The 25,066-nt window shown below is 48.4% G+C and overlaps 1 protein-coding gene across 4 annotated transcripts in view; it reads right to left on the bottom strand.

Annotated features, from left to right (window-relative positions):
* ARIH2 (ariadne RBR E3 ubiquitin protein ligase 2) overlaps positions 1-25,066 on the bottom strand; it is a 71,131-nt gene that overhangs the window by 4,482 nt on the left and 41,583 nt on the right. For all 4 annotated transcript variants that reach the window (XM_038740034.1, XM_038740035.1, XM_038740036.1 and 1 more), the window contains 11 exons: positions 23,753-23,816; positions 17,451-17,595; positions 16,533-16,654; positions 13,926-14,035; positions 10,594-10,711; positions 9,477-9,527; positions 9,357-9,378; positions 5,714-5,865; positions 2,697-2,840; positions 2,171-2,239; positions 97-180 (listed from right to left, as the gene is read on the bottom strand). In XM_038740034.1, coding sequence (XP_038595962.1) covers positions 97-180; positions 2,171-2,239; positions 2,697-2,840; positions 5,714-5,865; positions 9,357-9,378; positions 9,477-9,527; positions 10,594-10,711; positions 13,926-14,035; positions 16,533-16,654; positions 17,451-17,595; positions 23,753-23,816 — 1,081 coding nt within the window. The remainder of the gene's footprint in view (positions 1-96; positions 181-2,170; positions 2,240-2,696; positions 2,841-5,713; positions 5,866-9,356; positions 9,379-9,476; positions 9,528-10,593; positions 10,712-13,925; positions 14,036-16,532; positions 16,655-17,450; positions 17,596-23,752; positions 23,817-25,066) is intronic.

Below are 25,066 nucleotides of genomic sequence, written 5' to 3'. Positions count from 1 at the left end.
GGTCAGGGGTAGGGGGCTGCGTGCGTGCGCGTAAAGGCGCACGGCAAGTCAATCTACCCAAACTAGGGTAAACTATATGGAGTCGGTTATACTCACCCCTCTGTCGTAGCTGTCCGCTCGCTCCACTTTCCACGAGAGATTTTCGATTTCTGCCTCTAGCTGAGCCTGCTGGTATTCGAACTGTAGTGATACCCCCGCACCAGAAAAAAAGAAAGAAGAAAAGCTGAACAGGAGAAAACCATCTATTATTAGGACTGGGGTGGTCAAACCTCAGGAACCAAAGAGCCCAGAGCCACAAATTTTTTTTTATTAAAAAAAAAATCCCTTTAAACTGGGCAGCAAGTGGCAGACTGTAAGAGTTCCAGCGGCGGAAGGCAGCCAAGCGCTAGGACGGGGTACCACCGCCGAAAAGGTTGGACTGGTGGCACAATAACAAATAAAACACATGGGTGCAAGCAACGCAGCAAGTGAAGAGTTGTAGTTTGGCCACTCCGGCTAGAACACTTACAGCAGATGGAATTAGACCAAAAGAAAGCTAGAATACACCTCAGGGTCCCAAGGACTTGGTACATCGGGGTTATTCAAGTTCTCAGTGTCGACCAACAAGCTTCCAGTTACATTTACGTGACATTTGTCACTGTTCAGTGGCAGGGCAATTCAGAGAAGAATCCCGAAAACACGAGCCTACCATCGTTCGAACTCCACTCTGTGAAACGGGGCCTTCAAATACTACAGGCCAAAAGAAAGTATCTGGCCAAATGCAATTTCCCCAAAGGTTTGGTTCCCCACTCTCCTCTTCAGTAGCTCCCAATTTGATCCTCAGAGGCAGAAAGGAATGGAGAGAAGACTGGTGGCGGGGGAGAAGGATACACGCTGAACCGTGCACGGTACCTGGTGCTACCTTCTTCTTCGTATCTTTATAAAAAGGGAGTACACCTGGGCAAGAGAATGCACCTGTTCTCTTCAGTTTCCTGCCATGCTACACTAGGCGACGGGGCAGAGAAAACTCAGCTCCCGCACAGGAAAGAATTCCAGAAAAGCGTGGCAGGCAAAAACGGGAACAAAAAAACTGCCCATGCAGGTTCTTCCACCCTACCTGGAAGTCCAGGATACTGACACACACTATAAAGACATCAAGCAGTGCAGGGAGGAAAAAGTCATTCACAAAATTAGAATTTTCTATTTTCCCCCAATTTATCGGGGTCATCGACAACCCAAACAGAAGTTGGGGGGAGAAGAAGCTGGTGAAAAAACACAGGATGTTGAGAAGCAAGGGCCCGGCTCTCGTCTCCGCCCAGGCCGCTTTCTTGGGTAGCGAGGGAGGGTGGGTCGGTCGGTCGGTCGGTCTGCCCGTCTCTCTCCCCGCTGCCTTTTCGTCGGTATGGTCTCCCTAAACCTTATCTACTGTTCCCCAGGTGGCCTCACCAACCCAGAAGCAAGCCTCTAATGGAGCTGCAGTGGGAGCGTGTCAAAGTGTCAAAGCCACCCATCGAGGCACCTCCAGCAGTCTCCCTTCCCCGAAAGCACCCACAGTCTACGTCCCAGTGGGTAAGGCCACGTTATATCCGGAGAACTCTCACCAAGGGAGGCAGGAAGGAAACCTAAGTCTCTCCTGCTGCCCCTGCCCATGGAGACTGCATGGGCAAAGAAGCGTGCTGGTTATGCTACAAAAAATTCCCGTGCTTTAAAAAAGGGATGGTCACCCCGTAATCTCTCTGACTTTTATCCTTGATGGGGAAAAAACACAAAACAAAACCCACAAAAGCAAAAAAGCACAAACCCTGTATTTTTTCTAGCCTTGGGAAGAGAAAAAAAAAACCCATTAAGTTCCCAAGTAGAGGGACCTAGTTTTATACCGTCATTAACACTCTTAGAGGAATCCTAGAAAATTCTGGGACTCCATCAGTGCCAGAGACTTATTTTGGAGGCTGAAATGTTAAAAAGAAAAATTAGCCAAGCACGCACAGTTCGTCTTTTGGCCTTCCACCCGCTCAAGTAATAGAGTGCTGAGTAACGATGCAAAATAATCTTATTTATTGAGTGCTTACTGTGTACAGAGCACTGTATTAAGCGCTTGGGAGAGTACAGAAATCAAACGACACACATTCCCTACCTGAGAAGTTTATTCTGTTTGTGGATATCAGAAATTAAGTGACTAGAATCATCTTACCAGTTTCTTTCTAGGTCCAGATTCCATGTAGTATGCATATGGGTATGTATATTGGAGGGTGTATCGACACTGAAAAAAGAAAACAAAGTCTAAAAACAAATTCTAATCCACTTAAGGTCCAGGCAGCGGGGTTTTTTTGGTTTGGTTTGTGGGTGGTTTTTGTTTTTTCCAAATGTATTTGGGGGACAAAAAAGTGCTTACTATGTGCCAGACCCTAGTTTCTGATTTTAACCAGGTTTGGTGAATTAGCTCGCGTTGGTCCCAAGACCTGAAGTAAACGGAGTTGTCGGGAAATACGATATTTTTAGAAAGTGAAACTGTAATCGTCAAACCACTAATGCCAATCAGATGCATCACCGGCAACCATGCGAAGGCCTAGTGAAAATCCGGCGGGCAGATTTACAAGAAAACTTTGGCAAATGTACTTTGGTCAGTGAATTCCTTCTTTGTGCTGCCGACCACGGAACGATGCAAAACCTCATGTCATCTGAGCACAGGTGGGCAGAATGGTGCCAACGATGCCCACCTTGGCTAAGAGCTTGGCAGCATTTTGAAGGTACTGCCAGTCAATCCAGGTCCCCAAGTTGTTCATCACCCTCTCCTGGATCTTCTCCTGAATTCTCTGGTACGTCTGTGCCTCTAGCTGTAGGCTCTTGTTGTGGTTCTCCCACTGCGGGGAGAACAGAGGAAAGACGATGAGAAAACTGGAGGCTTGCTGGTGAATGCTATTGCCATTTTCAGACAGGAAGGGAAAGTAGACCGTACCAAAAGGATAGCCGGAATAAATCAAAGGTAGCGCCGAGAAGCACACCATCTGCCCCCACGTATTTTGAAGGAGGAAAGGTAAAGGACGGCGCACAACCTTGAAAAAGCGGAAAGGAACCAGCCTCCTCTACGAAAAAGCCTGCTGCGTAGACCGTTTCCATTTCAAAGCTGAGCGTATTTTCGGGAGCTCAAAGTGGAGCAGAGGGCGGGGTTTTCCACGGGGGCCAGGCCGACGATGGTCCGGGAGTAGGGGAGGAAAAAGGCCAGGAAGATAGATTTCCAGGCAAATGAGAGAGGAAGGGAGCTGGAAGCGAGTGAGAGGCAGGTTGGGGAAAGACACAAGAGAGGGAGGGCGACAGGCACAGGTACGGGCGAGACGGACAGAGAGGCACGCACGCACGCATACGCTGTCTGTCTCCCCCTTCTAGACTGTGAGCCCGCTGCTGGGTAGGGACCGTCTCTAGATGTTGCCGACTTGGTCTTCCCAAGCGCTTAGTACAGTGCTCCGCACACAGTAAGCGCTCAGTAAATACAACTGAATGAATGAACGGATAAACACAATTATCTGTCGCATGGGCCAGCCAGCCAGTGGCAGCGGCAGATCAGTGCTTTCCCCCTTCCCTTATCACTGCTGTTTCTCATCGTCGACATGTCCGCTGCTCCCACAGGATGTTCTCTGGAGGTCTGCGATACTAACAGCACACGGGGCAGCCTCAGTGCAAACCTCCGGAACCGATCCCGACGGACGCCGCAGCGGCCACAGGAGTGGCGTTGTCGGTAGGGGAGGCTGGGCAGAGTTGGCCGCCGGTACCCGCTGCGGCTGCCGAGCTGGTCGTCCCGGACTGGTCTCCTCACCGGCACCGTAGCCGATGCTACCACAGAGGGCCCTTTCCACCCTGGCTCACGGTGCAACTTCTGGAGGTTCTGCTGGTCAGTTTTTGGGGTGGCGGGCCAGGCGGGCGCCTCACCACGAGCGGCGCGGGAGCCTGGGTCGACTCACCCGGTGCGGACCCACCCGACGAACGGGTGGGTGGCGGGGTTTAAAGGGCCGAAATTCTACTCTTCAGTCTCTTCCCCTCAACTGATAACCCCAGACGCCACGCTCGAGGGGGCCCCACCTTGGAGACAAGACAGGGGTGGCCCACTTAATGGTGATAGTAGTAAATGATAATAATGATAATGGTGGTATTTGTTAAGCACTTACTCTGTGTTAGGTACTGTTTTAAGCACTGGGGTACACACAATATACTTAATTTGGGACTCTCGGTCCTACTCAAAAGGCTACTTCCAGCCTAAGGAGGAAAAGGATGTTCGAAATTGCTAAAAATCAGAAGTAATATTACAGCTTTCGCATAGCAGATGCTCAATTAATGACAGAGATGGGAAAGGTTTGCTACGAAGACTTGGTCAGAGTGGAAATACCCCAGGTTAGGTGTGATTTCCCCTCCTCGCTAACTTAAATACCATCATTACTATTCGGACACGTACAGGCATTTCTCCCCGAACACCATGGCGTATTAAGCACTATGTACTTGGACGGAAATGGCAAATTCAAAGTGTCCAATTCTCCTTATATGAACATGCCGAACAAAACACACTAAGTATAATTACGTGCCACAAACGGCAATCCACGCAGCTGCGACTACACGTAGCTTGGAGGGAGTAGATATTAGAAGAGGACAGTTTAGCCAGTCTTGACGAGGGCTGTGAGTTATTTTTCTTTCTTACCGTTAACCCGATCGTGCTCTCTGGCCCCTAACGGCAGGAAAAAACCCGACCCGGCCCCGAGTCCGCCGCAGACGCGGTCACGTATCTCCTGGCCCACCGTGACCCCGAGGGCATCAGTACATGGAAATTAACTGAACAGACCCGCAGTGGTTTGACAGACGGGCAGGAGCCGGGGTGTCCGGAAGCGCGGCTTGCTTCCCGCCTCGAATGGATGGTGGCGGCCCTGGCCGACCTGAGGTCTCGATCGGCAATGGGGTCCGGTCCTAACAACTGCTGCTAGGAACGGCCCGGCTACGGTGGGGACGGGGGATAGGGTTGAAGAGCCGGGCCAGGACGGGGTGGGTGGAATCCGCTGGTTCGAGGGGCCGTGAGTGGAAATGCAACTGGTTCTGCCTTTCGAACGGCCACCCCTCTCTTCACCAATGGCCAGCTTGCACGTAGTTCCAGAATACGTTACGTTACGTGATTTTAAGAAATCGCCTCTCCCTGCTCTAAAGCTCGATAAATATACTGCAAATCTGCACCTACAGTTGCCCCAAACCCTACAATTCCAGAAGAATAGCTCTATTTAGAGCGGACTAACACAGCAGCTGAGCTGCTGTACCTCATTTCCTCTGGTTGCCCAGTAGTCCGGTGCCACGGCTTATACCACGGAGAGAGCAATGTACAAACAGGAGTCAGGGTTAACTCGCTACAAGCCACTGTAGGCTTTCTTCTAGACTGTGAGCCCGCTGTTGGGTAGGGACCGTCTCTAGATGTCGCCAGCTTGTACCACCCAAGCGCTTAGCGCAGCGCTCTGCACACAGTAAGCGCTCAATAAATACGATTGACTGATTGATTTAGCTCCCCTCATACTCACTATTTTCTAAACGGCTTCAGCTGAGATTCCAACGGGAACGTGGAGCCACACAATCTAATCTTGGTTTCGGAAGCTAGCGTGCCTCTACGGATCTTTCCGTACTGGCGGGTTCCTGGCCTGGCCAGTGCTGGCAAAACAGACAGGGAGCACTCAAGGGACATGCAGTTCTGTGTCAAAGCGAGGCCTCCTACCCTCTCAAAGTAGAACAAGTACTTCTTAAGGGCCTCTCTGGCCTGTGCCTGCTGGCTCTGGTTTACAATATCAGGATTCTCTTTGTACCGACTGCATTCGTAGTACTCGCTGCCATGGGTCTTCCAGTCCCCCAGACACATCCAGCAGAAATCTACACAGGACAGCAGAGAACAGTCTGTCATTTATCAAAGGAACAGTCACACAGAAAAGCAGATCATTTGGGAAGACTGGATGAAACGATACTTTTTCTTTTTCCCCCCCATGCCAAGCACCCCAAAGATGTCTACTCTTTTTTCCCCCACATAACCAAAGCACGGTTCACAGATGTCCCGCTAAGCTCCCCGAGGGCAGGGATCACGTCTAGCTCATACTGTGCTCTCTCGAGCGCTCGATGCAGTGCTCGGCACACGGTAAGCCCACTGACGGATGCGATTCGGTGTCACTTAGCCTCTTCGTTACTACCGACCCCTCAGCGGATCCCTAAACACGTCACGCGTTTAGATCTTGAAAGGGAAGAAAAGCCCGCAACGATGTTCCCGCATGCCACAACCCTTCTTGTTCCGAAGTGCTTAGTCCAGTGCTCTGCACACAGTAAGCGCTCAATAAATACGATTGATTGATTGATTGACTGAAGTGACATCGCTGTAAGCTCGTTGTGGGCCGGGGAATGTCTACCAACTCGGATGTATCGTACTCTCTCAAGCTCTTAGTACAGCGCTCTGCACACAGTAATTGCTCAATGAATACGATTGATTGACTGACATGCGATGAGGCCAGGTCTGACAATCGACTCCACATTTTGATGAGACCGGCCCCGAAAGGTTGCTTGACGGAGGACAGCTAAGCAAGCACCAGAAATGCAAGCGATCTACCTTTCTCCACCACACAACTCGCATTCAAGACACCTATCTCAATGGGAAGAAAGTTCATGAGGTCGGACAGGGAAACGGGAAGAGGGGTAAAGAGAGAACCGGAATGGAAAGGCAAAGTGACTGCTGCGTCTGTATGACTTCACCTTTCAGACTTGGCATATTTACTTCCAACGGTGAGAAAGGGACAAAGGAGATACATCAGGAGTCCCTACAGGTTTGGGGGTCCAGGTGAAAATGCACCGAGAAATCAGGGTCCCCAGCCTTCCTCTCTACTTCTCTTAAAAAAAAAAACACCACCACCACCACCACCACCACTAGTATTTGTTAAAGCACCTAAGCGGGTGCTAAACAAGTGTTAAGCGTTCCATGCACTGGAGTAGATATATAAGCGTACAAGTTCATCAGGTCGGACACAACGTGGGGCTCACGGTCTAAGGGGAAAGGAGAACAGATACTTCATCCCCATTTTACTGACGGGGAAACTGAGGCTCAGAGAAGTTAAATGACTTGCCCACGGTCACAGCCAGGTAAGTGGCAGAGCTGGGATTAGAACCCAGATCCTCTGACTTCTAGGCTGGAGCTCTTTGCACGAGGCCAATCTGCTTCTTCTTTTCTAATGATTTACCGGCACCTCAAGTCATTCAACTCCACTGATCATCTCAGGCACTTGTGCACTCATTTATATGCACCCTGAGGCCTTCTGAATACATGTTATTCAATTACTTTGATTATTCTATTTGTAGGTACCCAATTCATAATAATGATAACATGCCATAATATTATTGTTATGGAATTTGTTAAGCATTTACTATACGCCAAACACTGTTCTAAGCACTGGGGTAGATATAAATTAATCAGGTTGGACACAATCCCTGTCCCCCAAGGGGTTCACACTCAAAGCAGGAGTAGGATTTAATCCCCATTTTATAGATGAGGTAACTGAGGCCCTGAGAAGTTAAGTGACTTGCCCAAGGTCATACAGGAGACATGCGGCAGAGCTGGGGTTAGAAGCCAGGTCCCCTGACTCCCGGGGGTCCAAGTTCTTTCCATTAGGCCACGCTGTTTCTATTCGGTTAACTCCATTACTACTACGCTTAGAAAGACACTGTCACAAGAGGGGGAAAAAACACCATCTTTAGGGTGGGTTTTTAATAGGGAAATGCTTTCCTTCACAACTGCCAGGGTAGAGATCGAAGGTCTCTCGTCTCCTGGAAGACAACTCTGCTACGGACTGTTCTGCTGACAGAAGAGCGTGGGATGCCGCCGGCATGATCTGCTCCTGACAGGCTGGGAATTCTCGAAATTGGGCCAGAGAGGAAACCAGAAAATCTGTTCCCCGCTAAAGAAAGCTTTCAAAGATCGCTCAAACAGATCCTCCATACATGAAATGAAGCGGGGTCACCCATCTCCCCATTTTTTTCTTTTCTTTTTCTAAAAAGCAATGACGCACGAGTTACCAGAATAAATACCAGGGGCTGGAGCCACTCTGCTGGAGAGGACTGACACTGGTGGTTGGTGCTCAGGAAATATTTACCATTAGCAAATTTACCGGATCCTGGGCTTCGACTACAAGGGCAGAATGTCACCCTGAAGTGAAGTCACGCCTACACGTACGAAAGGGGCCTCTAGGAGAGACTCAAGTAGCCTGGAAAGTGTAGCAAGTAAGGCCCCCTTCACTTGTCTCGCATCTTCTGTTTAGTAATCGGGACTAGCCAGGATTGAATGCAGTCCTATTTTACAGTATGAGCCCAGAAACATACATTCTGGAGCAGTTTCAGCATCTGTATTCTTACGACCCAACCCATAATGAGAGAGAGAGAGAGATGGCACAAAAAGATGACTAGAATAATATATGGAGGAAAGGGGGAAAAAACAAACCCAAAATGGGCCGAGCCTTTCAGACCCTGAGTAGACAGACTTGGTGCGGCCTTTAGTTTTTTTTTTTAATGGTATTTGTTAAGCACTTACTATGTGCCAGGTAGTGTACTAGGCACCGGGGTAGGTACAAGCTAATCAGATGGGATACAGTCCCCGTCCCACACGGGGCTCAGTCTTAATCCCCATTTTACAGATGAGGGAACTGAGGCCCAGAGAAGTGAAGTGACTTGCCTAAGGCGACACTGCAGACAAGTGGTGGAGCTGGAATTAGAACCCAGGTCCTTCTAACTCCCAGGCCCACGCAGCGTGGCTCAGTGGAAAGAGCCCGGGCTTTGGAGTCAGAGGTCACGGGTTCAAATCCCGGCTCCGCCACTTGGCAGCTGTGTGACTTTGGGCAAGTCACTTAACTTCTCTGGGCCTCACTGACCTCATCTGGAAAATGGGGGTGAAGACTCTGAGCCCCCCGTGGGACAACCTGATCACCTTGTAACCTCCCCAGCGCTTAGAACAGTGCTTTGCACATCGTAAGCGCTTAATAAACGCCACCACCATCATCATCATCTATTTGCTGGCTCACACCGCTGCTTCTTTGGTGTGTAAAAGAATTCCTGAATCTGTACCAAAAGCAATAGCCGAGCTGGATCATTTCAGGAGACATTCAAATCAATGAGCAGCGGTCTTCGGAAGGTGTGGTGCACGGCTCCGGGTCACCTCCAGGCTTTCACTATTCCTGGCGGCGGCAGAGGAACCAACAGACACCTCGCTGAGAACAGAAACGACTCAAGAGTGACTTGATGCCAGCCCAGCAGATACGCCCAGGACACAAGAGATAGCCAGTACGCGGAACAACTGATATGAACTCTAAAAATGGGTTTCAGACGCGACGACTTACCGTGTTTGCATTTAGAGCATTGCTGGAAAAGAAAAAGAAAAGGAGATAGGGATTAGAGGCATTCAGACGGCAATTATCAGAAGCTTTTAGGTCTAAATGGTCTGCTGGGCTTCCACTTACCATATGATTGCAGCCTCCGTTCTTTTCAATACAGATATTGCACTTGGGACACTGGGGAAACAGAATTGATCCATTAGGTTCATTCTCTACTTTCTGTTGGTTTTTAGACAGACAACACAAAACTCTCGGACCCATGCACAAGTGGCTAATTGTGCAAGACTTCTGGGCAAGAAAATCTCATTTTAGTGTAGTGGCTCAACAGGTCAGTGATTCTGGAACAATAATTCCAAGGAAATGAGATTAGTATTCTCCACTCTCACCCCTTCAAGTACCAGACGATCTCCGGGAACCGCTGCACAATCCGACACGGTAACCAAGCTGCTCAGACTAAGTTTTAGGCTGCAGCAGCAGAACACGTCAGCTGCCATGTGAATGCAAGAGCGGCTTCAAGAGATCACGCCACGGAGCAGCTTAACCCAAATCAGGCCTGATGGAGGCTAACACAATCTACTCCAAACTATCTCCCAAGAAAACCTAAGCAAATGCCACTTGCTACAGTAAAAACCCTTACATAAACTTCAAGATAACCAGCTTAGACGTCTGAGGCATAACTATTTACACCATTATCATTTTTTGAGCACTACCATTTTATTTTATTTTTTAAAGGCAAGTGATTTTTTTAAAAGTATGGATTAAAGACTCTGGGTACCTCACTGTAACGACAAAATCATCAACTGAATAATGCAGAGGCAGCGACTGCAACGCAAACTTCCTATATATTCCCCTCCCAAAAGTGCGCTGATAAACTTCTCATTCCTTCAACTAGCTGCTCTTCTATCTACAACTGAAGGTACATTTCCCAGGTGGGCCACAGACATGACTGGATTGTCTAGACAGAGAACACCCTGAAAAAAAATCAGGAAATTCTGCATTCAAAGTAGCTACTCAGCATTCCTCCTTTCAGACAGGAAACACAGACACACAGACACACACTGATGCATAGAAACTTCAGGCCTTGCAGTAATTCTCTATGTTCAAAAAGATCTCAGAGGTATTGGATTAGAGGAGCAGGTCCGATATCTTTTGTGGTTGGGCACTAAAAGCAAAGTCAGTGATAGACAAGACACAAAAGCCCTGATTTTGGCTCCGGGGAACTGGCAGCCTAAGGGTTCCTTACATCTTTAGTGTGAGCACTGATGTAATTCGCCGTTTCAGAGTCATCTGCACACTTCGTGAGCCATTTCCGGATTGTGGCACAGTCCGTTGGGGCGTGATACATCTGACGACACTTGAAACTTGAAATCAGAAAAGAAGAGCATTAAAGTCCAGCTACTTCCCAGTTCCAAGTCCTCCGTTTTCCCAAAGGAGTTTGGCTTCCCTTCTCAAGGTTCCTGAATTCCTAAAAGGATTCAGAGTCTTTTTTTTTTAATATGAAGGGGGATGAATTGTCCTATGTTTAATGACCCACCAAACCCTCCACAGGATTAGAGCATTTAAAAAAACACCTCACAGCAAAGACCCTTCCTAGCTGGCAGCAAAGCGCTCACTAAATGTGCCTGAATGAACGAAATTGAGGTGATTCTTTCCAGAAAGTGAGGAACCACTTATTCACAGGGAGATCGATATCTCTGTTCAGGAACACCCTTCATTCCGCTTCATGGAAACCCAAGACTAGCTCCCCGGGCCGTGCCACTGAACCTCACTCTGTTTCCAATAGCTTTGGGTCTGGGGGGAGAGGATTAAAGGCGATCTGCAAGATGTGTTGGGAGTTGGGCCTGCTGGATTCAAGGATTCAAGTCTTTCTCAACTGCCCAGCTGGTAGCAATCGGCTGCCAGTTAGACTCTCAGGGGAGGAAAGTACACCGACTTAGGGGTAACATTCACAGGCGAGAAATGGTAGGGTGGCAAAACAAGTATCTACTTCTACTAGATGACAACACGATTCCCCACAGAGCTGGGAGTTGCTTCTTCACCTTTCATTTGCTCTGTGGCAGCCAGCTCCCGACTGCTCAGCGAAACGAGGGGCGGGAAGAGTAAAATATTAAAAAAAAAAAATCCAAACCATCCAAAAACCTCGTTTAACCAAGCAGCAAAATAGACCAAGGTCCGTTCCCCTGGCACAATTCTCACCCTACCCACCTCCTCGAGGAAGGAGGAGCAGAAAAGGGACCTGTACCGCCCGCCGGTCCGATAACCGCTTCCAAGTTCCACTGATACTCAAAATTGTTTGTAAAAACACGTTTCCAGTGTTAAGGAGCAAGGCTTCTCTCACCCTCCAACTCCTCCTCCTCTCCGCCGCCCCCTTCCCGACCAAATGAACAAGAATTTATTTGGTCAAAAGCACCAGACGTGGAGAAATGTTAAATCAATTCAAATGACATCTTAAATGCTAAATACGAGGAAAGCACCATAATGACTACGGGTTGAAGAAGCCGGGAAATGAGAGGCCTGTGCTCAGATAATGTGGTCATGTCTGCCACACACCCCCCCCCCCCCAGCTACATGTAAGCACACTTAAGCAACAAAGACTCTCTCCTTTTTTCCATCTTTGTGACCGTTACTCGCCTATCAAAAATGGGAGGAATCTGAGGTTCGGGAATCCTGGAAAACAGAGTCACAAGTAGGGTTTGCTAGTGAAGGCAGAAAGGAAACTGTGTGGGACAACAGGGTGTGGGCACAATGGGATTTGTGATGGATCAATAACCGAAAAAAAAAAAAGAGGTTTTTTTTTTTTAATGGCACTGTAAGCTCACTGTGGGCAGAGAATGTGTCTACCACCTCTGTTATATCATACTCTCCCAAGTGCTTAGTACAGTGCTCTGCATACAGTAAGTGCTCAACAAATACAACTGACATTGATTGTTCAGCACGTACCATGTGCGAGGCATTGTACTGAACACTAGGGTAGATAATTTGTACTTATTGTACAATTTGCACTTCCCAAGCGCTTAGTACAGTGCTCTGCACACAGTAAGTGCTCAGTAAGTACGACTGAATGAATGAATAATAATAATTATGGTATTTGTTCAGCAATTACTGCCAGACACCGTACTAAGCGCTGGGGTGGATACAAACATATCGGGTTGGACACGGTCCCTATCCCATGTGGGGCTCACACAGTCGCAACCCCCATTTTACAGACGAGGTAACTGAGGCACAGAGAAGTGATTGGCCCAAGGTGACACAGCAGGCAAGTGGCGGAGTCGGGACTAGAACCCGGACTCCTGGGCCCGTGCTCTATCTGAATAGATGCAAGCTATTCAGGTTGGATATAGTCCATGTCCCATGTGGGGCTCACAACCTTAATCCCCATTTTACAGATGAGGTGACAAGCCCAGAGAGGTTAAGTGACTGGCCCAAGGGCACAAAGCAGACAAGTGCCACAGGATTAGAACCCAGGTCTTCTAATTCCCAGGCTCTTTCCATTAGGCCATGCTGCTTCTCAACAACCCCTGGAAAGAGGGTTGTAGCCTGAGCTTAACTAGGACAGAGAAGTGTTTGGATAGCTCTAAATTCTTCCGAGGAGAACCACCAAATCTCGGCTGTGTTGGATCATGTTGCCCAAGAAGAGCAGTAAGGGCAGTTTTACGCCTGGGAGTTTTACCTTGGAGAGAAGTGGTCGATTTATTGTGTGCCCGAGAGCGAGCAGGCTGTAACACAATAAACATTTTTGGGTGGGACTGTACCTGACTGAAGATCTGTTTATCAACATCCCATGACTCACACGGAAAAATAAGCAACCGGGCCTGCCCCCTTACTAAACAGCTGGAAAACATCCTAGCTGGGCTGGACTGGGACAACAGGTACGTGGAACTTTCAGAATTCAATGGAGAAGTGAAATCGGAAAACGCAGCCAAGTTCTCATAGAGGTGAACGCTTTAAATTTCACATTTCCAGACTTCTGTCCTCGATTTAAGATCTCAAACTTACCACTGGGTTTCTAGAGACACCTTTCAATAGCCGTGGTTCATCTTCAGAGACTCCCTATTCTGAAGAGAACTGACAACAGGGTGCTATCATGACCTACTCTGCTGCTTCGAAGGTGCCAGGCTTAGAAATGGTATTCTGTAACTGGGGTGAAATTTTGCACTGATGGAAAAGAATGTAAAAACTAGGCTCTCCCTAATTAGCTGAAAAGCCAGCTCAGCCAAGATGAGACACAGGGAAACAATTAGCGTCTTCTGTGCACACATACAGGCGAGTCACAATCAGCAATCAAACGGCCCCCTTAAGGCAAACTTCTGCCATCTTGCAAGGACTACAATCCTTTAGATTTTTAAAAATCGAAGAATGTACCCCAGGTGCCTTGCCCTCCACATTTATCGGGCAAACTCTGCCCATACCAAACGCTCACCCCTTCCACTCACAGGGAAAACCCCGTTCTCAAGACTAGTGACGGAGTTCCACCTATCCAAAAGGTCCCTGTTGTCCCCGTGGGTGGCTGAAAAGGATGAGAGAAGTGAGGCCAGGAGGTCTTTTGGGGTTAATGTTTTATCGTCCGCCTCTTACCAGAAGACCTCGTTGCATCGATTGCACTGGACACGGCGAGCTTTGGGCTCCTGTACCTGAATAACCATTGGGCAGTCTGCACCAGGACACAGCTGCAGCTGATAATGGCTCTGGAAGGAAAGCAGGGAAAATGTTGGCAATAGTGGGTTTTATTTAAAAAAGTGTGACATAATGTGATCTCTCAGTCAGTCAACTGCTATTGCGTGCAGAGCACTGTGTTAAGTGCTTGGGAGAGAACAATAAAACAGTATAACACATTCCCTCCCCACAATAAGCTTACAGTCTAGAGTAGACCTTAGTCTGTTATCTGATAAAAGCACAGAAAGTGAGGTATCTAATAGGTGTAATGAGTACTTTCAAGTTTTGCTTTAAAAATCTTTATAAGACACCCACCAAATACAGCACACATATTAACGAAGTCAACAAGGGGGTGAGGAGTGAGTCTGAATCCAATAAAGATCACAGACTACAATCATCACCATCATCAATGGCAGTTATTGAGAACTTACTGGGTGCGTAAGCATTTGGGAGAGTACAATACAAAAGACACGTTCCCTGCCCACAACCACCTAAAGTGGGACTGGTAAGGAGTTTTAAAAGCACAGATGAGCTTTAATTATCTTTAAAATGAAGTCACAGCAAACGCTCCACTAGTTAACGGCATCCAGAGTTTCAGTGACAAAGGAATATGAGATTGTAAGCTCCTTAAAGGCAGGGAACCAAGTCTTCTACTTCCACTTCCAGCTCCAAGTGTCTGGTGCAGTGATCTGCACACAGCAGATGCTCAATAAATACCGATTAATCCATGACATTTATCGAGTACCTACCAAATGCTACGCACCTGCATTTAATAACAATAACATGCTTACTGTACCAAGTGCCAGACTAGATAAAACAAAACCATCAGGTCCCACGTGGGGTTCACAGTCTAAGTAGGAGGGGGAACAGGTATTGAATCCCCATTTTGCAGATGAGGGAACTGAGGCACAGACAGGTTAAGTGACTTGCCCAAGGTCACAGAGCAGGTAAGTGGTGGAGCTGGGATTAGAACCCCAGATGAATATTCTGTACAGACTGTGAAAGCCGAAGGAAGAACAAGGAAAAAGCAGGCGGCAGAATAAACGCAACAGGATGAAACAGTTGAGCAAAGCACTGAACGTGCCGATAGTTACCCAAATTAAAAAAAAATAACACATTAATTCATTCAATCGTATTTATTGAGCGCTTACTGTGTGCAGAGCACCGTACTAAGCGCTCGGGAAGTACAAGTCGGCAACATATAGAGACGGGACAGGGAGGATGTGGTGGTGTTATTGACAGAGATGGCAAAGTTAGGAGAAGGGCTGATTTCACTAATGAGGTTGAAAAGAAACAAAAAAAGCACATTGTAGAGGATTGGCCAAAGAGTACAGTCATCTTCTTTTAGTACCTTCTCACTATAGTGCTATAGAAATTTAATGCTGGCATTACAAACTCTCACTAACCCAATAACAGCTGCAAAATTTACCTTGGCTTAAGCGCTCCCCCTTGAAATATTTTGGCTGAGTTGGTAGAGATTAAAATCCATTTCAATTTAGCATTAGAAAATGGCATCTGGCAGATCAGTTAGCACAAGGTGCTTTTGGGCTAAATAGGATGTGAAAGACAACACTTTTGAAAACTAAGCACTGTAAATAATAATAATAATGATGGCACCGTTCTAAGCGCTGGAGGAGATACAAGGTAATCAGGTTGTCCCATGTGGGGCTCACACTCTTAATCCCCATTTTACAGATGAGGTTAACTGAGGCACCGAAAAGTTAAGTGACTTGCCCGAAGTCACACAGCTGACAAGTGCCGGAGCCGGGATTAGAACCCACGACCTTTGACTTCCGTGCTCTTTCCATTGAGCCACGCTGCTTCTTTACTCACATAGCTATATAAAAATCTAATGCAAAAATCTTTGATTGGTAAAAAAAAATCCATCACTATTGATCATTTAACTGTATTTGCAGTGGGTTTTTTTTAACCGCTGTTAACACTATGTTCATGGAAACCAACCGAGAACGGGGTACGACAGTATTAAACCGGCAAAGCAGCAAAGACAGAGTTTCTCTGAGGGCTTTAGGGATAGGGATGCTGAGGTGGGGTGTTAGGGAAGTTGGGGAGGAGAAGGGGGAAGTGCTAAAATATTGGAAACTTCTCCAGTACTAATACTAACATTCTGAACGGGCACAAAGTATTTGATATATTTTGCCGCAGGCCTAATTTTAGAACTTAATAATAATAATAACAACAATAATTTTGGTATTTGTTAAGTGCTTACTATGTGCCCCGCACCGTTCTAAGCGCTGGGGGCGACACGAGGCAATCAGGTTGTCCCACACGGGGCTCACAGTCTCAATCCCCATTTTACAGATGAGGGAACCGAGGCACAGCGAAGTGAAGTGACTTGCCCAAAGTCACGCAGCGGACAAGCGGCAGAGCCGGGATTTGAACCCACGACCTCTGACTCCCAAGTGGCTCTCACCACCGAGCCACGCTGAAGACAGTGGTATCAAAGATCAGAAAGCGGTCCCGGGAAAAACAGGACAAAAGCAATTAGAGGGAAGATTTTTTAAGTAATACCTCCACATAGTCCCTGAAGAGGTAGCGCCTGTATTTGTCTTTCAATTCCTCGCTAGGCAGCAACGGAAACACAAAATCCTCTGGAGTTCTGAGAAGGCAGTCCTGGGCCATACAGGTGACCTCTATTAAACAGAGACAAAGTAACGAACGGCACTGTTGGAAGGACATAGGTGAAAACAACAGAAGTGGTGGGTTCCCAGCACAACTTTGCCAGCTCAAGGTGTACATATCAAATACCAGAGGGACGTTTCCAGAAAACAGGTCCAGGGTGACTGGTAATTCCTTCCACAATCCAACATTTCGTATAAACCTACTTATTTCCCCCAGACAACATTAAAGGGTCTAAAAGGACAAGCTAAACTAGCCTTTTAGATGCTGCTCCCTTACTACAAGTGTGTGAAGTGCCCATCAGTGCCACAACAGTTTTAGGGTTCAATTCACCAGAGAGTCTGTCCACTGACTCTGCTATATTGTCCTCTCCCAAGTGCTTAGTACAGTGCTCGGCACACAGTCGGCTCTCAATAAATACGTCTGAATGACTGACCCCGACTGCTACTTTCTACAGGACTCTGATCTCTTCGGTGAGAGGTCCACTTCCTATTCCTGGCAGGATCAGATCTTGAAGACGGTAATTCGGAAGCCAACAGCCGTTTCAGACGCCGTCAGCCACGGTATACACACATCCCTCAAGAGCTGAAACAAATGATCGCGATACACTCAGAGCGCATTACTCAAGGAGTTGTCCGCGACGAGGCTGTGATGGGCCAGAATCCTAGCAACTGGACTGCACGACTGGGAGACGAGAGCCAACCCCCCGCCTGCCAGCGATTTTGCTTCTCTCTCAGTTTTGAAAAGCAAGTCAGATCAACTCTTTCCTCCACACGTTCCTTTTCTCCGTCAGATTCGTTCTCAACTCACCAATTCCTACCCCGTCCTTGACCAGAACTACACAGTGTTGCTCCCAGCAGCCGCGGCAAAACTGGTGTTGGCAAGCCAGAGACAGTAAGTTCTCCTTTCGGACATACTGCATACATACGGCGCAGTGAGAGGAAAGTGCCATTGCCTGGAAAAAAAAAAAAAAGTGTCACATTAGCTCAGTAGGCATCTCCAGACCTCTGCGATGAAGATGCTCCCACGGCTTCAACTATCTTCTCTACGCTGACGACACCCAAATCTACATCTCTGCCCCTGCTCTCTCTCCCTCCCTCCAGGCTCGTATCTCCTCCTGCCTTCAGGACATCTCCATCTGGATGTCCGCCCGCCATCTAAAACTCAATATGTCCAAGACGGAACTCCTTATCTTCCCTCCCAAACCCTGCCCTCTCCCTGACTTTCCCGTCACTGTAGACGGCACTACCATCCTTCCCGTCTCACAAGCCCGCAACCTCGGTGTCATCCTCGACTCCGCTCTCTCGTTCACCCCACATATCCAATCCGTCACCAAAACCTGCCGGTCTCACCTCCGCAACATCGCCAAGATCCGCCCTTTCCTCTCCACCCAAACCGCTCCCTTGCTGGTTCAATCTCTCATCCTATCCCGACTGGATTACTGCATCAGCCTCCTCTCTGATCTCCCATCCTCCTGTCTCTCCCCACTTCAGTCTATATTTCACTCTGTTGCCCGGATCATCTCTGTGCAGAAACGCTCTGGGCATGTCACTCCCCTCCTCAAAAATCTCCAGTGGCTGCCTGTCAACCTACGCATCAGGCAGAAACTCCTCACTCTCGGCTTCAAGGCTGTCCATCACCTCGCCCCCTCCTACCTCACCTCCCTTCTCTCCTTCTCCAGCCTAGCCCGCACCCTCCGCTCCTCTGCCGCTAACCTCCTCACCGTACCTCGTTCTCGGCTGTCCCGCCGTCGACACCCGGCCCACGTCCTTCCCCTGGCCTGGAATGCCCTCCTTCCACATATCTGCCAAGCTAGCTCTCTTCCTCCCTTCAAAGCCCTACTGAGCGCTCACCTCCTCCAGGCCTTCCCAGACTGAGCCCCCTTTTTCCTCTCCTCCTCCCTATCCCTCCCGCCTAACCTCCTTCCCCTCCCCACAGCACTTGTATATTTGTACAGATGTATTATTCTATTTATTTTACTTGTACATATTTACTATTCTATTTTGTTAATGATGTGCATATAGCTTTAATTCTATCTGTTCTGACGATTTTGACACCTGTCTACACGTTTTGTCTTGTTGTCTGTCTCCCCCTTCTAGACTGGGAGCCCACTGTTGGGTCTATATGTTGCCGACTTGTACTTCTCAAGCGCTTAGTACAGTGCTCTGCACACAGTAAGTGCTCAGTAAATACGACTGAATGAATTGAATGAACGAATGCACAAATTCCAACAGTCCTGAAGCTCCATCTCAGGCACATCCGCCTGGCTAGTAAATGACAGGATTCTTTGAGAGAGTTTCTTCATCACCAGCAGCAATAATATTTGAGTGCCCACCTGTTGTAAAACGGTGCACGTATCACTGAATAAGTACTGTTTCAGTTGCTAAGGAGTTTAAAAATCTTTAGTTCAATTTGATTCTGCCCTCAGGCTAGTCGCCACATCAAAAGGTACAAGAGTCCTCATCCCGAGCTCCCCCCAACTCCTAGTCTCTGATGACTGAGGAAATAAGGATTTGCAGATAAAAAAAAAAAAAAACCAATCTGTGTTCACGGCTGCAGCCTTTTATCCCGTCCCACAGGCTTCGCGGATTGGCGATCAATATGATTACAGACTGAAAAGCTGGATTAAAAAAAAATTCATAATAGGAAGCAGGCCAATCATAGTAAGAAGCCCGAATTAATACATCTCAAACCTGTTTCTTTCTCAGGAGTCAATCCCTCCTGGACCATTTCTAATTCCCACCTGTTTATTCTCTTCCAGCACTTTGTACAGTGCTGCGCACACAGTAAGCGCTTCATAAATACGATTATTACCACCATTCTATTACAACTTCAGTAACTTCACGGACATATTTTATCACAAGCACAATATTAAAACGTCCTGGCTACGTCGTCATCAAATAACATTCCCTGAGCGTCTGAGTACGGACCGCTACACTAGGAACCCGGAAACGTACAGCAGAAGACACGTAGCAGTGTGGCCTAGTGGAAAGATCGCAGGCCCGGGAGTCAGTGGAGCTGGGTTCTCATCCCAGCTCTGCTTCTTACCTGCCGTGTGGCTTGGGCAAGTTAACTCGCTTCTCCGGGCCTCGGTCCCCTCGTCGGCAAAATGTTCTCCCGCCTACTAAGACCGCGAGCCCCACGTGGGACCCGATGATCTTGGGTCTGTCCCAGTGCTTAGTACAGTGCTCGGCACCTAGTAAGCGCTTAACACATACCACCACAATCACTATTAGTTATCACGATTCCTGACCCCGAGGCACTTACAACCGAATCGGGGAGACACAAATGGCCCGATACCCAACAGAGACGGAATCTCCCGTTACGGACAGCAACCGAGCTCGGTTCAGTCGCGCAGACTTGCGGGGCGCGAACCTGGACAGAAGAATGGACTACAGCACTGGGGCTCCGCACCTGCCTGGCGTGCTCCTTCCAGCCAGGGCAACGGGCGACGCGTACTGCGAAGTGCGCACGGTAATTTTATATACAAAACCCATCTACATCCAGCGATCGCAACGTAGGGCTGGTACCCGACACCGGCAAGCGGTTCCTGCGGTAGCCTTCTTGCCGGCCCCGGCTGCTAGTTTGGGTCAAGATTCCTGCTGGGTCCGTCCACTTTTTAAGACACCCTAGGTCCGAAATCTTCACCGCTGACGGTACAGCCCCAGCGGGCCTTTCCCTACTTCGTTCCGGTTTTCTTCCGCCCCAGCCCTCGTCGGGGTGAGCGGTGCCTCGGACTTTGGGGGTGGGACACTCAAGAGATTAAGGAACGAAAATAAACAGGCATGCCCGTGCGGGTTAATCTCTGGGGGAGTCCTCCTTTGGGAGTTGGTAGCGAAAGTCCTGCAGGTGGATGAGCTTCCTGAGAGGATGCGGGCAGCGGCCAAAGCACGGGGAACCCAGAGGTAAGGCTTGCGGGCCCCACGGAGCTAAAGGGAGAGGAGCCGGCAAAGGAAATGGAGAGAGCTCGGTGAGAGAGCAGAAAGCTACTACGTTGGCAAAAATCAAGTCTGGAGCGTTTTGAGGAGGAGGAGGGGAATGTCTAACGGCGCTGAAGGCCCCCAAGGGTTTGAGAATTAAGGCAGAAGCCGTGAGATTTAGCCAGGAGGTCAGTGAAGACTTTCTTGCATACCGTCGACGAAAGGAAACCTGTTCAGTGCAAACATGGATCACGCCGATCCCTCTTGCACATTAAAGGCACGGATTACCCTCAGCTGCCAAGAGCACAAAGAGGCGTCAGCCACCCTGCAAACTCCCTGACACCGGAAAGCGCGGGCTGCAGTGAGGCTGGAGGCCTGATTGTCCGCTCCCCCATATCCTGAGCCTCCCAATCGCCATCGGAGAGCTCCTACCTCCCGCAACTACGGAGCCTGCCAAAGGGACGGCTCTCTGAGCTTCATCTCTGCGACGCGGCAAACCATTTGAACCTCTGACTTCGAAACGGATAGTAGGGCTCTCGAAGGACTGAACCGAACCGCCGCCAATAGTCTTCAGTAGAGCAGCAGTGTGGCTCAGTGGAAAGAGCCCGGGCTTTGGAGTCAGAGGCTCCGCCAATTGTCAGCTGTGGGACTTTGGGCAAGCCACTTAACGTCTCTGGGCCTCAGTTACCCCATCTGTAAAACGGGGATTAAGACTGTAAGCCCCACGTGGGACAACATGATCACCTTGTAACCTCCTCAGCGCTTAGAACAGTGCTTTGCACATAGTAAGCGCTTAATAAATGCCATTATTATTATTATTATTATTATTCAGTAGCTACTCCTCGCTGATTATGGATGGTACCGGTGGCTTTTGAGTGTTGGGATTTTTTTTGCTATGCCTTAGTGTCTCCCCATTTGAGACTGTTGAGCTTGAGGCAGCGTGGCTTAGTGGAAATCAATCAATCAATCGTACTTATTGAGCGCTTACTGTGTGCAGAGCACTGTACTAAGCGCTTAGGAAGTACAAGTTGGCAACGTATAGAGACGGTCCCTGCCCAACAGTGGGCTCACAGTCTAGAGGAGCCCGGGCTTGGCAGTCAGAGGTCGTGGGTTCTAATCCCGGCTCCGCCACTTGTCTGCTGTGCGACCTTGGGCAAGTCACTTCACTAGGCCTCATCTGTAAAATGGGGATTTAAAGTGTGAGCCCCACATGGGACAACCTGATTATCCTGTGTTTACCCCAGCGCTTAGAACAGTGCTTGGCACATAGTAAGCGCTTTCTAGACTGTGAGCCCACTGTTGGGTAGGGACTGTCTCTATATGTTGCCAACTTGGACTTCCCAAGCGCTTAGTACAGTGCTCTGCACACAGTAAGCGCTCAATAAATACGACTGATTGATTGATTGATTGAACAAACATCATATATACTGTGCTTAGCATGAGGTAGTGTGTACGATAAATTGTGATGAGAGCAACTATGCTGGGAGGGAGAAGAGCAAGTGCAAAGGGGAGTAAAAATTAATTAGTACACTATAATCACGCAAAAAGAAACTATTAGGTTGAAGAATCACTGCCCTACTTAAGCCTTGGGGATAATAGTGCCCTAAAGGTACTTCCACTGCTCTGATCGCCAGAATCTTTACGGTCTTGTCGTTCAAGTCATTCTTTGGCCTTTTTATAGCTCCCATGAAGGGAGATCTCTCTGAGGCAGGCGGAGGCCATCTGTCCCAGGTTCCTCAACGGGACAGAGTTTCAACTTGTCAGAGTTGAGAGCTATGACACCTCTCACTACAAATGCTGGATAGCCCAGTGGATATCAGGAACCCTTTTGACCGGTAGCATTTGCATTCATTCATTCAATAAATACGACTGAATGCATGAATGAATGAAAATGCTACCGGTTAAAAGGGTTCCTGATATCCACTGGGCTATTAAGCACATTTAGGCAAACTCGCACTTACCATTCATTATGATCACAAAGATGTACACAAATTATTGCAATCTAAGAGGCATCTTTTTTTTTTTTTTTTTAAGACCCTAAGACCATAAGATCATTTTGGGCAGGGAAGGTGTCTACCAACTCTGCTACACTCTACAGTGCTCTGCACGCAGTAAGTGCTCAATAAAAACGACTGATCCTTTTCCACCGCCATTTCACCGCCTGCATGATATTCTTCCACTGAGGAAGAAAAATAACCGCTCGGTATCTGTGACTGCCTGGAGTCTCCACCGCAATGATTCAAAATAGTTTTTCGATTGAACGGAGCATAGACAACCCCCGTTTCAGCATTACTGCGAGCCACTCCCATATCAAGTGCAAATAAGAGCAGTAAATTCCTGCTTATTCATATTTTCCTTCCCATCACAGCCAATCTCCAAAAGGCAATTGTACAGAAAAATCATAGCTAAGACATCACCACCTCCTCCTGCTGCTAGAATAATTTACAGACTGTAGAAGGCTTAAGTCTTTTACAAGCCACACTTCATCTCAGAGCCGAAAGTGGAGCCGTCACACAAAGTGTAAGTCAGAGGGAGGCTCTGACTGGGTGGAAAAAACCTTCTAGAACCGTGGCAAACCATTACAAGGTTCAATCTCTAGACAAATGCCACGCCACAACCTGGCAATAACGGCATCCCTATGCGTCCAGGCCAAAGCAATAGCTTAACTCGAGGAATTCATCCCTATCAACCCCTTTGCTCAGCTTCGGTTTTTTCGCTGTCTCTAGAGCCCTAGAGAATTAATAACAAAAAACAACAATCTCTGGGACAACTGGCCCCATTTCCTCTTGCTCTTTCTTCACAGAGCTCCAGGAAAGTGTCCTGTTTCGACTTCCAGTGACCAAAAATGACGGGACCAGAAAAGGACGGCGGACAACGCGGATTTTCTGCACGTCTCCTCCCTGCCTCACTTCCCCACAGGAGTCTCCTCTAGCCTAGTCCTGCGGAGTTGCAGGAGTTTCCCGCCCCCACCTTCCCGCCCCGGCCCCCACCATCTGTGTGGAAACTATTTTCACCCAACAACTGCACAGGAGGACTGAGGCCTATATTTGAAGCAGGAAATATCTTGGACACGGCTGATTCTAAACAAAGCTGTAATCGCATCGGACAACGTTGTGAAATAGTAGTCTCTAAACAGAAGCACGAAGAATCATTTGCAGCACGAAATGTCAATGGAAGAGAGAGGATGCTCACATGTTTCAACAGGCTGGGCTGAACTCGGGCCTCGACCAGCAGTTGAGCAGAATTGGACTTGTGTCTAGAAGACAAAAATCAATTTGCTTAAATAAGATGTGTAGGGAGTGAATCAGGAACCTCAACACAGCAAAGCATTGATACCTTCGAACAAACGCAAAAAATCACCGCAGTGGAACAGGGTGGCCCGGGGATCATCTAAAAGACATCACCACTGTTGACTGCGGCCACTAAGCTTCGTCCTTCCGGTCTCTGGACTAGACCCTTTCACTTGGTGTGGTAAATGGAGATGTTTCCTCAGCCTGGCCCAATCACTCTGCACATGCCTCCCCACTCCTCAAAATCCTCCAACGGATACCCGCTCCTCTCCACGTCAAGCAGAAACTTCTGATCCTTGACTTCAAAGCTCTCAATCAGCTCTCACCCCGCTTCTATCCTCTCTCCTTTCCCACTAACCCCCCACCTCGCATGGTTCACTCCTCGCAAGCCAACCTAATCACTGGGCCTTGGTTTCTGCTCTCTCTCCACTGCTCTCCTTTCGGCCTGCCCTTCACATCCGGCCGACCGCTGCCCTCCCCATCTTCAAGGGCCTTTTGAAATCACAACTCCTCGAACTCACAAATCCTCCGGGAGGCCTTCCCTGCTTAATTTCTCCTCGCCCCACCCTACGTTCCCCACTGCCATTTCAATGCCTTGGCAGCCTGCCCCCCCCGCAGAGATGTATGTTTCTTGATGTTTTACTACTTCCCTCCTATCTGTGGTTTATATTTAGCGTCTCTCTCCTCACCTGGATTCTAAGAGCCCTGAGGGTGGGGATCACGTAGCGTGGCCTGGTGGAAAAACAACAGGTAGTCAGAGGACCTGGGTTCTAATCCTGCCACTGCCACTTGCCCGCTGGGTGACCTAGAGCAAGTCACATCTTCTCTGGGCCTCAGCTTCCTCATCTGTAAAACGGGGATTAAATCCTCCTCCCTTCTACACTGTTGGGCAGGGACTGTCTCTATATGTTGCCAACTTGTACTTCCCAAGCGCTTAGTACAGTGCCCTGCACACAGTAAGCGCTCAATAAATACAATTGATTGATTGACTTGGACTGTGAGCTACACCTGAGACAAGGACTGTGTCGACCTGATCATCTGGGATACCTATCCGGTGCTTGGCTCACTGTAAGCACTTAAACACCACTATTAAGAGCTGGAAAGGAAACTTTTCTAACCCTGGAAGCGGGACTCAGCTGTCACCTCCTTCCCTGCAGCCCTGTTATATGAGCTCAAAATGGGTTAAACGTTACCCACTTTAGTTTAAAGAAGAGGT

The sequence above is a fragment of the Tachyglossus aculeatus genome, chromosome X1 (assembly GCF_015852505.1).
Source record: "Tachyglossus aculeatus isolate mTacAcu1 chromosome X1, mTacAcu1.pri, whole genome shotgun sequence".
Taxonomy (NCBI): Eukaryota; Metazoa; Chordata; class Mammalia; order Monotremata; family Tachyglossidae; genus Tachyglossus; species Tachyglossus aculeatus.
Note: the sequence above shows the minus strand (reverse complement) of the source record. Positions and strands in the feature narration are given on the sequence as shown.